This window comes from Cryptomeria japonica, chromosome 5, assembly GCF_030272615.1.
Source record: "Cryptomeria japonica chromosome 5, Sugi_1.0, whole genome shotgun sequence".
Taxonomy (NCBI): domain Eukaryota; kingdom Viridiplantae; phylum Streptophyta; class Pinopsida; order Cupressales; family Cupressaceae; genus Cryptomeria; species Cryptomeria japonica.
Window position 1 is genome coordinate 747,996,969 of NC_081409.1, and position 14,911 is coordinate 748,011,879.

Here is a 14,911-nt window from a genome sequence, read left to right on the forward strand (position 1 = left end):
AGGTTTAGTTGATTGAATGCATTAAAAATGAAGTTTAAATTCAAAAATTGGACTTCCAACAGCTAGTTCCAGTTTTGGTGGGAATTAAGTTTTGGAGTTGTTTAAACATTTTAATCACTCTAATCAATTGGAGATTGGCTGGGGAAGGTTTTATAAAGTCCCTAACATCATTTTTGTGTGGTTGGATGATGCTGGTACGGACTTGTACGGACTGTCTTAGAAAATTAATAAAAAACTGTTTATTTCTTGTCAAATCCTTGTCTTCTTATGCTTTCTTTGCATTGATAGACTAAAGGATCACCAGTGCTGTACATGGAGAGTTAATTTGTTGTTCCTTTCATGTTTTTGAGTGCATTTTGAAGTCTTGAAAGTTGCATATTTACATTTATTGCTGACTGTCCCAGGAAAACCAGGGATTTCTCACTAATTTGTGAGACTACAAGCATGTGTGGATCCATCCTATGAATGTACAGGTCTGATTCTCATAGGATGGATGCCTAATAACATGTACAATAATTTCTTAACCTTTGATTGAGAGGAAGGAGTGAAGAGTGCAGGTGTACACCATGAAAGTTACATGAAAGTTGAAGAAAAGTGACTAAAAATGAGTGAAAATGAAGGCTAGAGTGTAGCAGAAGAGAATCTAATTAAACAAGGGAGGTATTTTATGCATTGAAGTGTCTAGACACACCATTGTGAAGGTGTTTGAACTTTGGTTGAGCCTCAGAAGTGACTGGAGGTGGGATTTTGAGAAAGCCCTAGTTGTAAGGTTGATTTAGTGAGGTTTTTGGAGTTTGGGTATCTAGGAGTGCAACCAGAACTTAAAACCTGAAAAATCCTTGGTTTGGGAACATAACAAGAGACTGTACGGAAGGGTTAAGTCTGGAAGTGAGTTTGGAGGGTACTTCCTTCACAAAAGTGACCTAATTAGCCCTCACGGTGACAAGGGACAGCAGTTTTTTGAAGGCTTTGTTCCAAAACAACCATAGGCAATATTTTGGGTGTTGATAGAGGTTGATATTGGGTATCTAAATCAGTCATAACATTGGTTGGTGTTTTGGGAAATGTGTGTGAAAAGAGCCAAAAACAGTCGAGCAGGCTACTAGGAAACTAGGCCTAGTGAAGGGCTAGATTTGGGTTTTTGTATTAGTTGATGCGTTGAGGGTTTGAAAACCTTAGAGACATGTTAGTTGAAGTTGTTTGATGTGTGTGGAGGTGGAGGAAACACCTGATTAAGGTGAAGACAAGTTTTGAGCCTATTGAGGCACTTTGAGCATTTGAAACACCATAGGAGTGTTGGAGTTTGGGTCCATATTATACTTTAGTTTGCAAGATTGCAACCACATCCTCCATCCTCTGCATCAGTTTTCAAAATGTTCAAAATTTCCCCAAGTCTGAATTTTGCATTCCTGGGTTAATTTTCTTGACAGACTTTGTTGTTGTGCTTTGCTTGATGCCTTTCAAAAAGAAAATTGTGGTCTACAAAGTTTCACCATTTGATTAATTCTTCATTATCTGCTTAAACACAGTGACCAGTCATTTTAAATGATTTTAAAGGAGATAAAGCGAGCTTACCTAGCAAACAAGGTTTCAATCCTGCGATCTCCCCAAACTTCGGGTTAGAAGGGCTTTGTGCAAATTTGGCCTGCAGGGTCGTTCTGAAAACTTTTAAAAAAAAATGCCCTCCAACTACTTTGCGATTTTGGATGCTGGGCGATTCTTTATTTGCCCATTTTCGGGTTCACACAACCTTCTGCAAACTCAACGATCCTCAATGCCCATCACATTACTTGCATTTTCCGGGGTAAGAGACAACTTTGATGAAATAGCCTTTGACATGATTTGTGGTTTAGGCCAATAAGGGAATTTCGAAAAGCTTTACTTAATGTTTTACCTTCAGGCGAAACTTGGGTGATCTGGGTCTTTGTAAAATGTTATATGAAACTTAGCGCTTCATTTGGCTCCCGGAATTCTCATTTCTCTTGAAATTCGGCTCACGGAGTGATTTTGAAAACCCTTAAAACTTAACGCCTTACCTCCTTTCGGCCCACGAAGCGAAAAAGGTTTAATGTGACAACGCTTTATCCCTTTCGCACTTCTTGCGAAATTCAGCCTAAACGCGCATTTTGCAAGCCCTTTTTTTTGGTTTTTAACGCCTTACTTTAATTTGGCGAAAATCGGTCAACTGTGTGTTTTTGAAAAGGTTTACAATTTTACGCTTGCCCTTTGACCCTTGAAAATCGGCCAACTTGGGTGCTTTGAAAGGGTTTTATGAAATTGACATTTAGCTCCCTTTTGGCGAAAATCGGCCTAAAAGGCACTTTTGTAAACTTTGAACATTTTGACATTTTAACTTACTCGTCGAATTTCGGCCTAGAAGGCCATTTTGCAAAAGTTTTTAGACGTTTCGTTGGCACTTGGCGAATTTCGGGGCAAATATCGATTTTGAAAAGTTTACAACTTTAACGCTTTACTTCATGGCGAAAATCGGCCCAAATGGCCATTTCGCAAGGTTTGGAACTTAGGCGCTCTTGCCCATCTAGTAGATTCTCAGGCTTATGCTATAACTAGGTCTCCCTTGGATTGATTTTGGGCAATCAAAATGTGAGACTCTCCACATAGGACGAAGGCTGAAAACCAAAGAAGGGAACCCTGTCGGCGACAGGGAGTATGTGCAACGCACAACAACACCTTAGCTTGAATTTATATGATTGGATAAGTGATGACCAGGGCACCACCTTAGCTGGTTGATCTTGTAACTCATCACAAGTTGTAAATTAATGAGGCATATCTCTTGATACTTACATACTTGAGTCAGGCCTAATACATACCTGATTTGCATTGGTTTCAAGTGGCAAAAGAAGTTCGTGGATCTCATAGGGCAAAGGAAGTGATGTCAATGCCTTGGTTGGGAAAAGGAGATAATGTCAAAGGAAGGTCGCAGTTTTGGAAGGGCAAAGGAAATGCCTCAAAGGAAGTTTACTATTCTGGGAGGTCAAAGGAAATGCATCAAAGGAAGGTCACGATTCCAGGGGTCAAAGGAAGTGCTAGGTCTAAGGTCGTGGATATGGCACCCCAAAGGAAGTTCGCGGATTTGGGACCTTAAAGGAAGTGGATTTGGAACCCCAAAGGAAGTGGTACCATGCTGATCGGAGATTTTGGGGGTCAAAAACCGTCTCTTCAAATGTACGTACCTTGTTTGCTCAAGCTCAACATCTCTCAAATCACTGCAAAACATCAAACAATCTTCCTTGATCAAAATTTCAAAGGACTTCTACCTTGATCAGGCTTCTATGAGGTCAAAGGAAGTGCATCACAGGTTGATCGGACTCTCAAGAGGGAAAAGGAAGTGTTGTCAAGATGGATTGGGGATTTGACTAGGCAAAGGAAGCACTATGTCATGGGTTCAAGGGGTCAATGGGAGTGACCACAAGTGATGAAAAGAGTCTTGGAGGTTGATTCAATACACCTTCTCGAGTGACTTGTCTTCCTTATCCCTTCAACTACTCAAGCCCATCCAATGGAACTTAGTAGGGGGTTTTGCTATTAAGACCTCCAAGGTTTGAACCACTTTGGCTTGCCTCCAAGGATAGCCACTGGTTTAAGACAATCAACTCCACCTATTGAGGTTGCCACCTCAATCTCCATACACCACTCTGTTGTGCGTTGCACACGCTCCCTGTCACCGACAGGGTCCCCCTCTTCTTCTTTGGTCTTTTCGCCTTTGCCTTGTTGAGTTTTGCGTAGGGTGTCTCGCATCCTTTTTTGAGTGTGTCCGTAATCAATCTAGGAAATGATGATGTCATGAGCGGAAGCCTGGGAATCCGCAAGATGAGTTTAACGTTCGAGCATTAAAATTCCAAGAGATCGTTTATACTTGTAAAATCGCCTGAGTTGGGTAAGAAATGGCCGAGGCTTGCAAAATCCCCCAAATAAAAAATGAAACATCTAAAGGTCGCAGAAGGACCCAAAGTGCCAATTTTCACCAAAGGACATAGAAGGGAGAAAAAATTGTTAAAATGTCAAAAGTTGACAAAACCTCCCAAAATCCTGAAATTCACACTAAGGGGGAAAATTGCAAAGGTTTTTAAGAAATTTACAAAATGGGTGAAATCCCCGAAATTCGCCAGTATTGGATAAAATGCAAAAAGTTAAAAAGTTTGCAAAGTGCCTAGAAACCTCGAAATTTGCCAATATTGGATAACATGCAGAAAGTTAAAAAGTTTGCAAAAAGCTTAAAAACACCGAAGTTTGAAAAAACCCCCCAAAATCGCAATTTTTTATGTGTTAGAAGTAAATGGTTTTCAAACCCTCTCCATTTGCCGAAGTTCGCGCTATGAGGTAAATTGCCCAGTAAATGGTTTTCAAACCCTCTGCATTTGCCGAAGTTCGTGTGAGGGCAAAGTCTCGATGGTTTATATCATTTGCATAAAATGCAAAGTCACCAAAATTTCCCTTAGTTGCTGAAGATCGCCCTATGAGGTAAAATCACGACTTGTTTATGAACCTAGCAACCACGTCCAAAATCCCGAAGTAAGGAAAACCGCGAAAGGAGTAGAGTTTGCAAGATCCAAATCACCAAAGTTTGCATAAACCCCTCAAACCCCGAAATCGTGCCTAGAGGTAAAATCGTGATTTTTTAAAGTGTTGGAAATTTTAAAAGTTTTCACAAACTCCCCTCTCCATTTGCCGAAGTTCGCCATAGGGCAAAACCACAGAAGTTCGAAGTTTAAAGAAAACGCCATAAAGCCATTCAAAATGCCCAAGGTAATCGCAGAAGTTTGAAGGTTTAGAAGGTTTTTAAACGCCCAAGTTTGATGCCGTTGGGAGAGAAAAATGCGAGGTAAAAGTTTGAAAACATTGCAATAACTCCAAAGTATACCACTAAAATTGCGAAGAAAGAGCTTGCAGCAGGAGTCAAAATCACAAAGGTAAAAAAACTGCTAAGTTTAAATCTTCAAAACTGCATTTTTTCTCCAAACCTAGGCGCGAAATAAGACATAGAGTTAACTATTAAAATTTGAAATTGCAGAACTCACCCATTCTAAATTTGCAAGTTGTGCATTTGTCTTTTCAAAAGCGTAGGGCATAAGAGAGGCATTTTTCAAATTTCAAAAGTAAATCAATCCTGCAGGCCAGATTGTGCAGATTGACACCATTTATTTCGCCAGGTAAGTTTGCTTTGTCTCTCTTAGAATAATTTAAAATGTATGCAAAATTGGATAGATGGGTTTGTGCAAAATTGATCAAATGATTAAATCCTTAAACCGCATCTTTTCCCATTTGAAAAGCATCAGGCAAAGCAATTGAAATCAGAGTTTGTTCCTAGGAGCTAACAAGAAATGCATTTTTAGACTTGGGGAATATTTAAAACTCATCCATTTTTGAAAATTGATCTTAAAATGTCTAAGTGCAAATTTAGCAGTCGAAATCGCCCAAGTAATTGAACCGCAGCCGAATAAGTAAATTTTTTAATCAAAGAGCTTAGTAATGTTCATGTCTAAATCAATCAAGCTCTTTAGCTAATGTATCATGCTTTCTTCAAAATTCGGTTTTCAATTAATCCTTGTATGCTAATGTATCCCTTTTATCTAGCCCATTTTGTTTCCTTTATCTTGTCTTGTAATCCGCGTCCAGCTGTGCAGGATAGATGCCTAAATCTGCGGTAGAGTCCTCAAAGACACTTGGTGCAGTCGAAACGTCCTGAGCATCCAAATCAGACATCCCTCGCAAAGTCAAAAAGATGAAATATCAGTATCAGAGAGGAGGACTGAGGGAATCAAAAGTTCAAAGTATATGGGAAAATGTAGGTGATACTGACCTAGGCCACATTGATATTCAAGATTTCAGAAATAGAGTATTCTCCCCTAACGCCTATGGCAGGCCTAGGCGGATGATGGAAAGTGGCATCGCCCAAGCAGTAGAATTTCCCCTGTCAGTGCAAAATTATGAGCTGGTAGTAGAGGCTGCCTGGCATTACCAACCAAACACCAGATTGGTGCTCCTTGATAATATGGTCCTCGCCGACTTCACTCCTGAGGCTATTGGCGATGCATTTGACATCCCCTTCCCGAACAACCCCATAGCAACAACTATAGATGAAGCGCAAGTGGCGTATGATATGAACCCTGCCAAATGCAAAACATTGATATATGAGGAGTGGTACAAGGAGAGAAGACCCCAAGCATCAAAATTGGGAAAAAGACCCCCAGAAGCGACTTTCACAATTAGCATGGAGATATGGTCACATTGCTCAGTAGGGTTATGGGACTCCCCCAATCTAACTACTTTGAAGAGTGGATGTTTTACTTTACAGAGCAGGTCTTCGTCGAGAAATCCAAGTTCGACTGGGCCCAGATCATAAGTGACAACATCCATACCCAGTTGGTCAAACTTGAGGAGAAAAAGTACTTTACCATGACATCCTATCTAGTCTATATGTTCACCAAAAACCAGCCACTGCCAGGTTTAATCATGAAGGGTGAAATTGGGAATGGGCCCAATCAGGTGAAGGTATATGATTGCTACCCACAATTACATTATCAAGACATAGCTCAAAGGGAAAAGAACAACCCTACCTATGCAGTTAGTCAGTATGAGCGTATCAATGACGCCTTCACAATGCGCCTAGTCAGGTTGATGCAAGGGGGACTACACATAAGGCTTTCAGAGCAAGCTACCATTCTGGTACAGAGGTATGGTGCCTGGTTCATTCAGTTCCCAAGATTCTTCTACATCTGAATAGTTGGCTTTGAAGGCTCTCCTTTTCGACTTCCACGATATCCAACCGACAAAATAGTTCTTCTGGAAGTTGCAAGGCAGGCACGTCCAGTGAACAATCTACTCAAAGACAAGAAGCAGTCCGGATTCGCCTTCCGTATGATTATAGGTAACCTTGATGTCCATTTGAAGAATCCAGGTCATGCAGAAGAATCCCTTGCTGAGCTAGCCTCGTACGGCCTACAAGAACATTTCCCAAGGAAATGTTTCGATCATGACAATCTGGCGAAGAGAGCCTACGGCAGGCGCTACAGAGCAAAGGAGTCAGTTGAAGATTATTGGAAGAATTGCTCTGATGACTACGAAGTCCGATGGCGCGAATATTCAAGGCTGAGTGTGCAGCAAATGCGACTCTATGAATATCGTTGGGTCCCGGATCAGCTAATAGATTTTGGAAATTGCTTACAATTCCGGAAATTTGAGACAGTAAGACATCTGTTGCTAGGCATCGATTGGTCACAAGATCCAATCACTGATTCTGAGGCGGTTATGGCAGCCCCAGGAAGGTACACTGATTAGTGGTTACACTAGCAGATTGAGCGCTTAATTCATGAGGGAGTCCAATTTACCCACCAAATGATGGGTAGCCTTGATTCTCTATCCTCTGAAGATGAGGGAACCTTGAGTGCACCTAAGGAAGAGGTTGAAAAGCCTGAAAAAAGGAAGAAGGCGAAAGCCAGCAGAGGGACTCGGACATCTAAAAGGACAAGGGAGAAGATCCCTATTAGGAGATCAAGGTCACTTCATCATCAAAAGACCCCAGTTCATCTGATGATGTAATAGAACTAGATTATATACCTGCTCCGCCTTCCCAGAGCGATATTGATGCATTCGGAGCTGATGATCCTCCTGCACAAGACATGCTAAATGCAGAGGTGAAGGTCATTGAGTCTACCGAACCTGAGAATCAAGTGGAGGAAGAAGAAATTCCATCCATTCAAGGGCTTGAGGTGCATGAACCCACCCAAGGGAGCCGCCATGAATTGCAACTGCATAATACTGCCAAGGATGACTCCACTGTTGAAGGAGAGCAAAGGACAGATGAAACCCACGAGCCTGAAAGGACTGAAGAACAACCATCACATGAAGATACCAGATAGTTGTTCAACAAAGTAGGAGAGAATTCAGCTGCAAGCAAAGGACTTGACACTTCCTCCACTCCTCCTGTAACAGAGCAGCTGCAAATATGCAATGAGCCAGCTGAAAACATTAAAGAGCAGAGTGGGAACTTAACCATAGCATCAAGACAGACTATACCTCAAGATTGGTTAGTTGCTCGAGCTCAGTGAAAGGCAGCCACCAAGCCACATATCGACTTGGAGGACATCTTCTCTCGCATAGGCGAAGCAAAGTCCAAGGGGAAGAAAAAGCCTAAAGCGTATTCCTGGATAACCAAAGATGAACAAAGGAACCGTACCCTCCATATCGCCACCCTGCCTGTCGATAAGCCAGCAAATCAAGTTACACTGGCTGATTATAGAATCACAACCGTCCCAATCAGATGAGCCACCAAGGAACAAGAAAAGGGAGGAGTTCAAGGACTTTGTGCAAAACATGCTCAGGCAACTCGAAGAGATAACTGCTAAGAAGGACATGTATCAAGTTTGTGCTAAGCAAGTTGAGGGGTACATTGATCAACTCCTAAGACCATTGCATTATGCCCCCGAGTCCCATATTCCCCCTACAGCATTGGCGCAAAGGACCACCACAAAATTTGAGGGAGTATGAGATACCGCCAAGGCCGTCAAGGAATGGATGCGAAGCATTAAATAGAGGGGAGAACAAATCATTGGAGAGGTAAAGGAAATGGCCCACTATCGAGAGACCATTTTGGTCAAACTGCTCGAGGTGAAGCAGGAATGCCTCAAAGTCCATGAGGTGGTTGCTACAAGTCTTCCTCTCGCAAGGGCTCTCTTTTGGACCCCAGCACAAATTCCTGCATTGCCCGCCATCATGGACCCCCATGACATCAACATTTTTAAAGAATGGTATTGGACCATCACCATGAAGAGTGCGACAAGAGAAACCATTGACAAAGAGCAGGCGGAATGCAACCAAATTTTGAAGAACATGGAGGAACTCGGCAAGATAATCCTCTGATCAATGGTTTTTGGTTGGAAGAATGATCTGTTCGATGACATAGTGCAACCGGACTGGGAGGAAAGATTGAGAACAAATAAGATCGCCTACTCCACTGAGGACCTGAATTTTGCCGGTAAATTACATTCGGACATTTTGCGTTTTGAGGTTAATCGGTCCAGCTGGCAGGATGGTTTAAAACACCTAGATCGTCATTTGGAAGGCATGCAATATAAGATACGTCACCCCCCTATGCCTCAGTTCACAGTGCTATTCCAGCTTTGCATCAGGTTTCAAGAGTATGACCGTGAAGAACGTGCAGCAGGTTGGGACCTTTGGAAAGAGTATTTGCATGGCGAGGATCAATTTTTAGTAAAGGGATATGTAGTTGGATTGGAAAAAGTGCTTTCTTAAAAATGCGTTTTTTTTTTTTTGAAAAAGTACTTTTTGGCCAAAAGTTCATATTTGACTGCCAAGTCAGCTGTAAACTTTAAACTCTATGCATATGCACTTTTTGAATTGTTATGGATAGTTTTTAATTCCCTTTTTTAGGTAGTTATTGCTCCCCTTTGGGTGGTTGCTGATATTTACCTTCTATTTATGGTTATGGGTACCTTTTTGTACAGATGAATCTGGGCCATTTGTTTAGTTTAAATCTTGGCCATTCATCTATTTTTGGAAATCTATTTGGGACTGGTTTTCCCTTATTTTTGTAAGAAGTTCAAGGATTGTTGCTGAAGCTCTGGCGAAATTTACACAGGGTTAATGGAAAATTAAGGCTGTTTTCATTTTTTTGTGAGTGCATGGTCTCCTTCACCATTTAAATTATTCTATTATGTCTTTTATTTTTCAATAGCATTTTTAGGATAAACATCTGATAGAATCCTCATTGTTCATACCATTAAGGACTGATTGATTGTCATTCCCTTTGCATGGTTAATCTGAACCCTCTCATATGCTCAGTTCAGTTATTAAACAATTAGTGAATGAATGTCAAAATTCTGAATTTATGTTTAATAGCATGAAAATCTAGCTATCCTTGAAGATCACACTAGATTCTTACAAATATTGTGCTTAAATAGCTGATAGTGTTAAATCTGGTTATTTGGAGGTGTCTGTTTGTTTTTCTGAATTTGTCTCTTCCTGAAAAGTTACCTTTTTCTGAAACTTCCAAGCTTCGAATAGGAAATAATCACCCAGCAAAAACATTAATAAAATTTCCCATGACAATACTTCAAGGGTTCCATTTTTACTGTTTTTTAATTTTTTTTAATGCCTCGTCATCTTTAGTGCTGGCACTAAAAAACAAACAGATCTGTCTTTTTTCAAACCTCTTATTGATTTCCACTTGAAAGAGTATTCAATTTTAAACCCTTGACAGCTGCAATGAGGAAATAATTGCCCAGCCGTAAGGAACCCAGGCTCACAAATTAAGAAAGCATCACACCCTAGTTTTCTTTCACCTTTTCATCGATAATAATTCATTTCTTGTGACTTTTACGAACTTTACCACAAAATCACCAAATCTGAGACCCACGTATTGCCTTTGAATAGGACAATTCAACCCCTTTCTTGGTGAGATCTTTCACCCACGAAGACGATGTCCTCTAGAAACCAAAAGCTCTCCTAGAGCTCTTCAAGTCGAAACTCTACTAAAAAACTCATCTCTTCTCATGCACCGAGATGATGAATCCATCACAAAAGCTCCCTATTTCTTTCCCTCCATCCCACCAAACTTAACAAACTCATTTAATACCATAAAGCCCCTCACTACCCACACTGCACATAAGGAAAAGTTTCATTTTTTGAAGTCCACTTCAACATCAAGTAGTAGGAAGAAAGAAAATATCGGAATAACTCTTTATGGCATCCTTAAACATATGCCCATTCAACAAAGCAATACAAATAAATATTAAAATATTTCATTTATTTCAAATTTGGGTGCCATAACAAATAAAAAATAATTAATTAAATGCTTTTAAGTATGACTTAAGAGTTTTTTGCATTTAATTAATTATTTACTCCAGTGTCCCCTACTTCATTTGCGTTAGCCCACAAGGATAAATAATAGGCTAACGACTTTCAACAATTGAGGCCTAGAGAGGGGACATTACTTTTAGAATTGGTTTTAGTACCATTATGCATGTCTAAGCTTTTAAATTTTTACCTAATAAAGAGAAATATAGATCTTGTGTTAAAAAAGGCATTGTCTGAAGACATTTTGAATGGTGAACCTTGAAATCTATTTGATAAGAGCCAATGGCTTTGATGATATACATGAGTAATTTGCATTTGTCTATTCTAAAAATATGGTAAATATGTGGATAATACCTTGTATATTGTTTCTTGAACACAGGTTATAATTGGACTAGCAATTGGCATGCTTGTGGCATCATTAGTACATGTCACTCACTGTGAAGATAATTGTCAGTTGCAGTCATGCAGAGATATTTGTTATGGCGTCCTCCCAGAGGTAGCTAGAGATCTTAATTTTAGTAGTTGTTTTTTCTGTACAAGGATCTTTTTAAAATTATTTTAAAAATCATCATTTTAAGGTAAAAATTATCCCATTCCCTCCTACAATATATCAATTATTTTTTCTTTTCGAAAAAATAGTTGAAGATATTTATATTACGAGGCATAATTTACAAAATGAAAGATGGCATCACTTCAGAATATTAGACTATCAAATATTATTGAGTGCATTCTTTTCTACCAAAACACTATGATCCATGAGAGTGGGATATCTCCATAAGACACAGATTACTACCCTGATTCAAAGAAATCAATCTAAGAAATATTGAAAGAGAAAATCCCCGAATTACATCTCTAATGAATGCATGTATTTTCACACATGCTTATAAATTATGTGTATTAATATTGGATTTTTACTGAGAAAAACATTGTATGCATTGTCATAATTGGAAGAACTTTGTAAAATCCTCAGAGCATGACCAAAATACTGAATTGCATAGATATTAAGATAAACCCGTGTCCATTTAATTTTTTTCTATAGTAAGCATGTAACAAGGTCTAATGCTATTGTCTATGATGGATGGTTTCTAGGGTTACAATCAGGTCACAGTCAAGGAATCTGAGCAGCATAGGACAATCTTCATAATGTCATAGGGAGCCTTTGTTTATGTTTGGATGCCATTCGATTTGAAGAATGCAGGGGCTTGATTTCAAAGAGGCATGTGTGTCAGCTTTGCAAGCCTCATAAATGAAATCATTGTTGTCTACCAAGATGATTTGATTGCATACCCCAAGGATCAAATGATCATTGCAAGCACTTGGAGTTAATCTTCCAAAGGTGTTTAGAGTATAAAAGATATATTTGAATTCCAAAACATGCATTTTTGGTGTGGGAAGAGGCAATCTTCTTGGACACATTATGTCTAAGGACGGGGTGAGGATAGATTCAGAATGTTTCAAAGCAATTGACGTCATTCCTCAGCCCAAAACAGTCAAGGAAGTCCAATCATTCTTTGGTCAGATTAACTTTGTTAGGAGGTTCATTTCTAACTTTTCGGAGGAAATGAAGGCCATCTCCAAAGTGTTGAAAAATAGACAATCATCAAGTTGGGACAAGGAATCAAGTGATTCCTTTTCTAGAAATTAAAGATGCACTCAAGAAGACACTAGTGTTGGCAAGCCTAGATTATTCTAAGCCTTTCTGATTGTTTTCCTTCGTGTTGTCACTATTGTTGTTGTTCAATTACAAAAGAATAATGAGGGATATGAGAATCCCATAGCTTTCTTTAGAAAGTCCTTGCAGGATGCTGAATTAAATTAATAACGAAGAAGCATTCTTATGCTCTTGTCAAGGCAATGTAGAATTTCAGACCATATCTTGTAGGAGACAAGATCATTGCCTTTGTACCACATATAGTAGTCTCAGATATTTTTGTGCAACATGAGGCATTAGGAAAGAGATGTAGATGGATCAACAAGATATAGGAGTACAACATGCAGTTGAAGACAACTAAGATGGTTGGAGGTAAGGGCTTAGAAAAATTAATGGCTGAAACAAATTGGATGCAACTGAGTTTCATTAGGTGAGTTCTAACCTATCTTTCATCCCTTGCTAGTTGAAAAATTGTCCTTGATATAGGGACAGTATATTTTATTTGGAAAATTTAAATTGCCTGTTGAATGAAAAGGAAAGGAGAATGTTAAATATTGAAGCATAGAGGTATGTGTTTCTCAAAGGTTAATTAAGGTGGAGGAACAAAATTGGTGTACTCGTGATATGTTTGGGTGAGGAGCATTTTTTAAGGGTCATTAAGGAATGCCACCAAGGATTGTGTGGTGGACATTTCATGACAAAAATCATTGCTCATGAGATTATGAGTGTGGGTTATTAATGGTCAACATTTTTCAAGGATGTGGCCAAGTTCATAAAAGAGTGTTACTTTTTCCCAAGGTTTTTTGGGAAGTTAAATTATGTAGGAACACTTCCCCTCACTACTATTTTAGCAAAGGCTCCATTCAAGTAGTGGCGCAAAGATTTTATTGGAGAAATAACAAAAAAGTCCAGCAATTGGTACAAATGGATATTGGCATCCACTGACTATTTCACTAAGTGGGTGGAGGTAATCCCTACAAGAAATGTAACCTCAAAAGTAGTGATTAAGTTGTTGTTGAATAACATAGTTATCAATTTTAGTGTGCCATCCAAGATTGTTGTTGATAATGCAATGTGTTTCAAGTGAATTTTGTTGACTTGTGCTTACAATTTGGGATCTCTTTAACACATTCATCCCCTTATTATCTGTAGGGAAATGGACAAGCAAAGTCCAATCACAAAATAAATCATGAATATTGTTAGAAAAACTTTGGATGCTAACAAGAAAAGATGGGATCATAAGTTAGAATTTGTTGTTTGGGCAAATAGAGCAACATATTTGTAATGTCCCCTTTTTCAACTAAGCATTCAAGGAGGTATTATTAGCCTATTTTATTACCGTAGGCTAATTCAAAGAATTATGAAGTGAATATTTTAATTAATTTTATTAAGTTACCTTAAGTTGTAGTGGCTTGTATTTAATTAATTTTTATAAGTGACATGTCAAACTAGAAATAAAATAGAGTTACTTTGTGAGCCAAAAGGTTATTATTTTAATAAAAAAATGAATGAAAGATTTTAATGACGTTCACGATACTAAATAGTCTATGGGACCGAGATCAGCAACTTTAGTTTATCTTCAGTTTCTCTTTGATGTCGGACCTCCTACCGTTAATTTTGACTAGGAGCCTGGCTGTCTAGTTAATCCTATCTTCTTTTATAGGTCAATTTAAAATCATAACTTCTCAAATTTTCTCTAGGAATTTATAAAATAGGAATGAAGGAGCTCATTTTGACATCTTGGACATTTTATTTCTCTATTGCAAGTTTGAACTACGAGTTCAACTTCAAACCTTATAACGATAACCCTAGTGGTATTTGGCTTTGGAGATGAAAGATTTCTTCCTATTCAACATTATGTTGGATTCACACAGGATTCATAGATGGATTTAAATGGAGAAACAAGGGATTTTTTTGTAGCTGTTTCTAGGTCCAAATTTATTGAGATTCGCAAGCAAATAATATTTTTTTCATTTTGATGTTTGTGAAGGGTGAATTACTCAAGAATACAAATATCGAATGTGCCAATGAAGAAATGATTCAAAAATCAAATATTTAATTTATGCTGGGGCTCTATCCCAGCTGTACCATAAGCCCAAACTAGCAAGGCTATACTCTTTCTACCCCTAAAGGAGTTGTACAACGTACAAGTGGACATATAAATTTTGTTGGAGGTATTTAAGCCTTAAAACAATTTACTGCAGCCTCTTTTTGGACTCCTAAAAGGCAGTGCAACATTATAAAAGAGGGTTGTGGCTTATTTGATGGTGTTGTACCACAAATAATTTGGATTCCGATAATACTTTTGGAGGTTTTTGAGCCTAATATTTCTCATTGACACCCCCTTTTTGGAGTCAACATAGCTAATGTAGGGTCAAACAAAGCTGGCACAAAAATTATAGGAGGTATTGCATGTTTTCTACT

At 38.8% G+C, this 14,911-nt stretch overlaps 1 protein-coding gene across 2 annotated transcripts in view; it reads left to right on the forward strand.

The window, feature by feature from the left end:
• LOC131064116 (uric acid-xanthine permease) overlaps positions 1-14,911 on the forward strand; it is a 307,219-nt gene that overhangs the window by 194,106 nt on the left and 98,202 nt on the right. For both annotated transcript variants that reach the window (XM_057998146.2, XM_057998145.2), the window contains exon 8: positions 11,216-11,332. In XM_057998146.2, coding sequence (XP_057854129.2) covers positions 11,216-11,332 — 117 coding nt within the window. The remainder of the gene's footprint in view (positions 1-11,215; positions 11,333-14,911) is intronic.